Source organism: Nansenia antarctica (genome assembly GCF_963989245.1).
Source record: "Nansenia antarctica genome assembly, chromosome: 4".
Lineage (NCBI taxonomy): Eukaryota > Metazoa > Chordata > Actinopteri > Argentiniformes > Microstomatidae > Nansenia > Nansenia antarctica.
The window spans coordinates 14,762,814-14,771,261 of NC_137689.1; the positions used below are offsets into that span (position 1 = coordinate 14,762,814).

Below are 8,448 nucleotides of genomic sequence, written 5' to 3' on the forward strand. Positions count from 1 at the left end.
AACGACAGCAAAAGAAGTGAAGTTAGTTTTGAACTACCTAGTTTGAAAAATGTCTGTCCCATAAACACAACTTGCTGTGTTTATTGTGTAATGACTTGACATTCAGAGTTAATTACTCAGATCCAACGAAAATAATAAGAGCACAGTATTGATATCAATTAGTAACTTCCAGTGGATCTACAATATCCAATAATACTGTTCATTGCTGAAGTTGGCGGAGACATGCCATTGTGAGCAAAAATTACTGAACTGCAGCAAAAGGTGTATGGCTGGTGTTGTTAATCGTCTGGTGAAAGAAAGAGACATGTTTTCTTTCACCAGAGTACTAGGTTTGCCTTGCAAAAAGCTGGACACTGGATTTAGTTGTTACTGTTAATACTTGTAGTATTAAAGTATTTTATTTTTTACATAGGCCTGTAACAATTATGAAATAATTGTCTAATGGCAATTAAATGATCTAATTGCAGTCTTGACTGCTCCAACACGCTAGCTGGCTAACAACAAAGAACATTGCTAACAACAAAGAACATAGCTACCTGGGGGTATTCTATCAATATCAACGCCAAAGGACAATCCAGACTTCATAAATCTCATGAGATTTATGAAGTCTGAATTGTCCTTTGGTGACGTTGATGGAATACCCCCCTGCTCTGCATGTTAAGAACATCACAACATGCTGATAGAACATGAACATGCAAAAAATACATAACTACACATAACACACAGTCCCTTTTTTTATTGATGAGGATACATGTTCAATTTTATGTTCAAAAATATGTTTTATGATAATAAAGAGGCATGGTTTACTTCATAGGTTGCTGTGTTATTACATTATCTGGGTCATATACCGGTAACAGTGAAACAATTATATTGTTAATCGCAATTACTTCTGAGACAATGCAAATCTGTAAGAGAACAATATCACAATATGCTCCAAATATCACAATATTAGATAATATCGGCCCAATCCTCTTTATTAATAATTAATTACGGTAACTCTTTACAAATCCAGTCCAACTTCAGCATACTGAATGTGAATCACCTTACTACATCAATGAGAAGAACTGACACATAAGCCTGAAGAAACGTTTGAAGCATAGTTGTGTATGTTCTTGCCATACTGTTAAATTGCTCTCTGAATGTACACTGCTTTTGAAGTGTTGATTTTTGTACCGTTTTTCAAATATCTATACCAACAGAGCATTTTGTGTTCTCTTAACCATTCATCATTATTTGCATTGTTACTGCACCAACTAAGAACATTAAAATACATTTAAAGGACAGCTGTAACATGTGATGCAAACATATTGGTATGTTACAAAAAGTCATATGCGGTGCCAATGTAACCTTGCTGGAGGAAAAAATAAAACAAAATCTGAAAATTATATTTGTGCAAAACAGTGTTCAGCAGTCACAAGCTATCAAGAGGCAAATGTTTAACTGCTGTGTTTAAATTAGTTCGGTTCCAAGGGTAGCAGTTAAACATTAATTAGTTGTTCCCCATTGTATTTTAGTCTTATCGCAAAGGATCTTTGTAGGTTAAGTTAACATAGAATTTGATAAACTGAGGACAAAAGATGCAGTCTTGAGTGCTTTATCCATGACCAGCTCCTATTAGAGTTTCCAGCCAATGATCTTTTAAATTTGAGACCATCCCTCACTCACAGCTAATGGGTGTGACATTTGACCCGTGTCTCGATGTCTGTCTTTGGGAGGACAAAAGATTGGAGAAAAGTGGAATGTCTTGTCTGGGTTTGAGCTGGGCTGTCCTTTATCCAAACACTCCTGGGTTGTGTAGTTGAAGAGACTGAAGTAAGTGCTGGAAATCCTTCACTGTCCAGGGTTGTACAGCCTGCACTTCCGGCTCGACTGCACTGCTGCTGTCAGGACTGACAGAGAGGGTGAGGGAAGGGGAGGTAAGGCAAGGCAGAGAAAAAGCAGGACCACTTAGAGTACACATGTCTTTCCCTTGGATGGCAAGAGCAAGTTACTGTATAAGTCCAACAAATGATCCTGAGCTCACCTGATGCTGAGGGGGTCATTAAAGGTTACTATGACATCTGTAGAGAACTGGGGTAATCGGAACAGGCCAAGATGGATGGTTACTGTATTTTTTGCCTGGAGAAAGAGGTCAAATAAATAGGAGATAGCGACTGTAAGATTTAGACTGTTAGGAAACATGCTAACCAGTTCCAAATGGTTGGCCTGATTTTCACCACACCCAGTGATGGTTAGATGAAGTTAGATATGACAAGAACTATCAGCCCAATTAACATACTGGTTGCTATGACAAGTTTTTAATGCTTTGTATACTGCTTCAGACAAGGTGACAGATCAGGTTACACACTCCAAGAGCTGATGGAAAACTCAGTTATTGGCTCAGGCTGATCTGGAACCTTTATGAGGTAAAACAAATAAATAACAAATCAGTATAGTGTCCCTTTAAGTGTTTAACGTCCACTTTAGCCATTACTAATGAGCTACATGACTAAATAGTCTGGGTACCATCTTTTAAAGCAGTGTACTAGCAAGTGTACTAGCTCGAGTACCACTTGATCAAGCACGCCAGGTTAAACGAGTTATCCATACTCTGACAATATGACAAAGGCTTAGGGGCCTAATCATTTTGAATGCTGACAATGCAAACTCCAAAGGGCTTGTTGTGCAACTGACTAAGGACGTGACCTGAAAGCAGAATACTAGCTGTGTTACAGACTGACTATATTGAAGTCACCTGCCAGATCTCAAAATACCTGCGAAGTAGTTTCATAGTTTAGCACATCTACTTAAAGTATCATTTTGATACAGCAGTCTGAGGCCTAACTGCACATTTGATGATAAAGTAACATGCAACCATTGGTTGATCTGGGTAATACGACTGCAATGAAGTCAGCATGAAGTCTTTACATCCTATAAAGGTGAACTTGAAGGAACACAACACTTCGTATCAAACACACTGATGTACCTCCTCGTTGAATTTGGACACGCACTGAGTTCCAGTAAGCAGCCATGCAGAACTGCACTCCTCCATCAAGAGCTCAGATTTGGGCAGGACCACAACTGCCCTCACTTCTGACGTCCCTGGGTCTGATGCTTTATTACTTGCCGCAACATCTTCAAAGTGATACCTAAAGGAGAAGGGTGAGTATGGGAACATACTACGTAATATTTCTGTTACGGGTAAAAAAAGTATAATCATCTAATGATGCAATGTCTCCAGGATTGGTTACCTGGCAGCGTCATCATTCGATACATGACTCTGGTACTCCAGCAACTCCACAATAATGCTCTGGTCAGTGTGGCCATGGGCAAACACCTCCTGGTTATCTGGGATCTCCCTCAGCTTACTGCTCATATTGGGAGGGAGAAGAGAGTGAGAAAAACTTGATGCAATAGCCCAATGATGGCCCTACTTATCTGACACTTGTCAATAAGTAGCACTAGCGAGATAGCCTACTTATGACAATAAATGTAGCATCATGTGCCTCACCTTATGTCTTTGGCACTGTGTGGGATAGTGGCTGACAGGGCACCTCCAAAGAGAGGACGAGCCACAATGGAGCACAGCTCCGTCTGGTGGTTGACATGCTGCATCCTAGAGGAAACAGAGGGACTTGTTATCTATCATAAACTACGTGAGGGCATATCACTAAATCTAACTGTGGGAAAAAAAAGTACTGGGACCGATTTTCAATGCTGGGAAACAATAGGAGGGCAGTGAACGTCATTAGTTTGTTACTAGTAATATCTGCACATTTTCCTTATTTATTTGAGCTAAACGTTTGTAATGTCCGCCGCAGAGTAGAGTTTGTTTTAGATTACTTTATGAATGCCGGCGGTAGCCATACATAAAACAATGTGTGACACAATTTTAAATATATGTCCACTTACTTGCATTAGCTGTACAGCTGTTTTCGCAAATGTATATTATTACAACATCATTGACAAAACTCTGTGCACGCGTCGCGTCGCATTGGATTTCTTCTTCTTCTTCTGTTGGATTTAACGGCAGCTTGAATCCTTAACGCTGCACTACTGCCACCTTCTGGACATTGTCCAGCTCCTATCAGTTCTCTTGAGAAAGCGGACCACTATCACGTCACTGCATGACATCACTATAAGCATTGTTACAGCTTTTGTTTTTTCCCCTGGGTTAACTAATTTAACAGATCCGTAATCATCCTTCCTTATAAACGTATAAGGGCACGATCTATCAACAGTATGAGGTAAGTTCTCATGTTAAATATTTTTTCTACCTCAGTGATAATTATTTGAAAAAAATTACACCTACTCAAGTGCCAACTCGACACTGAATGAAGTTGGAAAATACTGCAAAATGCATGTGACATTGTTCAAATGCTCAAAGAATGCTTTCTCCTCAGAAATCTGTCAGACGTTATCACCACTCATATCAATAGTGGTCTATACCCAAATCCTTCCCATTCATTCAGTCAGGGCTTGCATATCCAGGTCTTTAGCTGAATCTGCTCAACAGATAGGGTTAGCTCACCAACTTTAGCCTTATGTTTGCCTAATAGCCTAGTTGGCAAACACATTTCTTTGATTTATGTTTCCCACTGAAGTTCAGTCTGTCCTCAGGTATCATGCATAATGACAGACTCAGGGCTTGGATCGTCGATGCCTTTGAAAAGTATTCTGAGGAAAGGTCTATCTCGTTACCAGGACATAATCCACAATCCCAACTGCCCATTTCACTGTCAGTCCTCCCCAGTGCCACTGATTTACCTGCAGGGTCCCTTCAGTTCTGGCACTGTCCCCAGCCGAGGAATGCCACTCAAAGGCATCCTCAGGAACAGTGTTAGATCTGGTGTGACAGAAGAACACCATAATTCAGAAGAACTGAACTGTAACAGCTCTACATTTAGGTAATGTGATCAAGCTCCCTGTTTTTGCTTTTGGTTGGTCTGTATTCATATAATTATATTCTGTAACCCACATTTTACACCACTTCTCCTTGTTTCAGGAAGAGACAGAGATGGGATCAGGGGAACATTCTGGCCACAAGCTGTCACTCCTGGTCTGGATGTAAGGGGTCGAAAACTGGGCCTCATCTGTGAGTGGATGAAGTCAAATTGATAGAGATATGAAACAAGCAATAGGCTACATAGCTTTCTCTCTCTCTCCCCCCTGTCATACTGCTATCTACCTACTTTCCTCTGCTGCTGGCTCTGTGTGATTCAGGTGCAGTGTCACCATGTTGGATGGGGCTGAACGTACCAGAACGTCTGTAGACCAGCTATGTCTATGTGTGAGTAAGAGGTAGGAGGACAGCCATGTTGCACATATTTGTATGTCATGCCTCAGATACAACTGAGCACTTATTTGTCTATAAGGACTGATATGGTCCACATAATCCAGTGGATAGTCATTCCTCATCTGACCTCAAATACTTTTCAGGAAAAAGAGTCAGAGTTGGGATGAGATTAGTATTCTGGCTACTCAGGAGTCCCTCCCTTGGACAAAATGTGAAGATGGACTTCCTGCCAGTATTGGATGGTATGTAATACCAGGCGAACATGAACATTTCCCTTTCTCTACCTCTACCATTTATACAAACAGTGCTGAAGCCAGCAAGGAAGTGAGAAAATACACAGACAAAACAGACTTTCTCAGTTCCCCTTAATTGTCATTTAGGGGAAGCCCTCATCTATTGCACATGTTTACATTGTTATGTTTCAACTTTAATACATTAGCTTAGTACCAACAACATCAGTCTCAGATCTGAATCCAAACCAAAACCAATTGGATCGAGAACAAGAGATGGACATCTCCCAAAGGATGGATCTGTCCCAGGAGGAGAGAGAGGCAAACGCTAACATCCAAGAGGAGTGCGCAGAGCGTGGCACAGATTTCCATGGTATCTATTAAAAAAGACAATTACTGTATGACATCACAAATCCAAATCACCCCAAATGCAATCTATCCATACTATGAGGAAAAGAGACATGGGAGGCATGCTGCCAGCAGGTTTGCTCTATTTTGGTTGTGGCTCTAAAGCACTGACCCCCCCCCCCCCCCCCCCCCCATCACCTCACCTAGAGAGCCCCAGCTTTGAAGAGCTGAGGAAAGCCCACTCCAGGGAGGGGAGAGAGGTGCTGCTGGCCTGGAGGTTCCTGGCAAAAGACAGTGATGATGAGGAAGATAAGGAGGATGACATTACCGGTAATTACACAGTTGCCACTCGCAGCTGGTCCTCAGGTGATAGGGGATACACAGCACACATGAGCAAGCAGACAGGTATAATGGCGGAACAAAGAACATGATTACACCTGCTATCCACTCAGAGCGCTTTGCTATAGAACTGAAACAGTACTTAACAATATTTCACATAATTGCTCTGATATATCTAATGTATATAATGTTGCCTTGATGACACACTGCTACTTTTATTAACGGAATGAGTACAAATTAACATCTATCTTACCTAATATCTTTCTCTTGAGCAGATGAAGAACTAGACTCCTCCCTCGAATGATGAAAGATGAAATCATCTCTGAGCCACTGATGACGTCCTACCCCAACTGCTAATAAAAGGTCCAGCATGCTACCAGAATGTTTGGTGTTACATGAATACACTTATGTGGAAAGGACATCTGAATCTTATCTTCCCTTTGTTGTAATTTATTTCCTGTTTTGGGTCATCATCTTTTATGAGACATCCCGAGTTCATAGTCCTTCCACCAGAGAGTGCTGTAGACATACTATCAAGGCCCTATCCTGTATTTATCTGTGACTAACAGTTATTGGACAAGAGATCCCATGGTGTTTTTGTGTAATTTTATGACTCAGAAGCTTCTACTGTAAGTCTGATTAGGTTGCGGAGCATGTTAATAGACAATGTGCATAGTTAGGTGTGCACAAAGGTAATCCACCAGGACCCACAGTAGATGGGGTAAGTTTCACAATCACAGTTTCAAAACAGTGTACATGAGTCAGGACAAAACGTCTAAACAACATATCTGAAGTACGGTATTTTTGTAGCTTTTTCAGCTGAAGAGGACTCACATGGAAAAGTCTGTAGGCTTCTTCAGTCCTAGTCCTAGTTTGTGATGGTGTATGTAATGAATGGGACATATAAAACATTTTGAATGTGAAATTGAGAATATATTACCAAAGCGTCATGATTTAAAGGGAGGTAATGCTATGCTATGAGTACCCTATCCTTGTTAGAGAGGGTGGGCCTGGTGGATGACAGAGCTGGATTAGTGTGGTCACATGTTATCTCATCATAACTCCACTAAATTGGATCCTGTTAACTAATGGTTAACGATGCTCACTCCAACCAGCTCTACACATCCACCGGTTCCCCACAAGATTGCTGTCTCCCGCCCCATCTTTACATCTTGTACACTAATGAGTGTCGCAGCAACTATGAGAATAGGCACATCTTAAAGTTGGCTGATGATTCCGTTATTGTTAGCCTCCTTGAAGGGGAGAAACAGGATCACGGACCAGTGGTGGATGACTGTGTTTTGGTGTGATGAGTCTTTCCTCCATCTAAATGTGTCAAAAACAAAGGACTTGTGAAGGACTAAGTACATTCAGAAAGTCACCATCTAGCCCACTGCCAACTGTTATTAAAGGTAAAGGACATTGACCCAGTGGATAGCTATACATTTTTTGGTATTGTTCTTAACAACAAACTGTTTCGAATCCCATGTTGACGCTACCGCAAAAAAGGTCCAACAGAGACTCTTTTAACGTTGCTATTGAGATGATGACTTTCTTTTACAGAAGTTTAATTTAATCTGTTCTTATTGTATTGCTGCATGGCTTAGTAACTTAAATCTATCCAATAAGAACAGACTTGTAGGTCTTGTTAAAGTGGCCAGTGGAATCTCTGGTGGTAGTCAGGCCAGGCTTTTGGACATTTATAACAGGCAGGTCCTTAGTAGGGCTAAAGCTATGTTGGTCTGCCAGGACCATTCCCTCCAGAGGGAGTTTGAGCTTTTGCTCTCTGGTCGTCGTTTCAGGGCTCCTGCTAGGAGGACAAAAATATGTTATGTTTCCTTCATCCCTAGTGTTATTAATATGCTTAATGGCAAATAGCCCTTTGGCTGCATTCTTGTACTCCCCTGGACTTTTTGTACCGGTATGAATTTCCATTTCTCTGAATTAGCTCAGCGGTTTTATTTGATTGATTATTGTATTGATGTTGTTGTGATGTTGTCCTTTTTGTATTCTATCTGTGTGAACCTGGCTGCAAAACTAATTTCCCCTAGGGGACAATAAAGAAACCTTGAACCTTGTTTTTAGAAAGCTTAAAACTTCACAGGAAACACACAAATAAACTGCTTTATGTGCAATCACTCTCTAATCTATTGCAATGATGATACATACATTCATATTGAAGGAGCCAAATGTCATACAAGAATGTGAAACAATTTACACATGGCACTGTATGTTTAAGTAAGTTTGTAGCTGCAT

General features: G+C 40.8%; 1 protein-coding gene across 1 annotated transcript; it reads right to left on the reverse strand.

Annotated features, from left to right (window-relative positions):
- Positions 1-729: 729 nt before the first annotated feature.
- rangrf (RAN guanine nucleotide release factor) lies at positions 730-3,991 on the reverse strand. The gene is made up of 6 exons (XM_080528402.1): positions 3,892-3,991; positions 3,491-3,595; positions 3,231-3,347; positions 2,966-3,128; positions 2,024-2,118; positions 730-1,889 (listed from the first exon to the last, which is right to left on the reverse strand). The coding sequence occupies exons 2-6, from the start codon at positions 3,592-3,594 to the stop codon at positions 1,772-1,774; spliced, it is 597 nt and encodes a 198-aa protein (XP_080384528.1). The 5' UTR covers position 3,595; positions 3,892-3,991; the 3' UTR covers positions 730-1,771.
- Between the last annotated feature and the right edge of the window lie 4,457 nt (positions 3,992-8,448).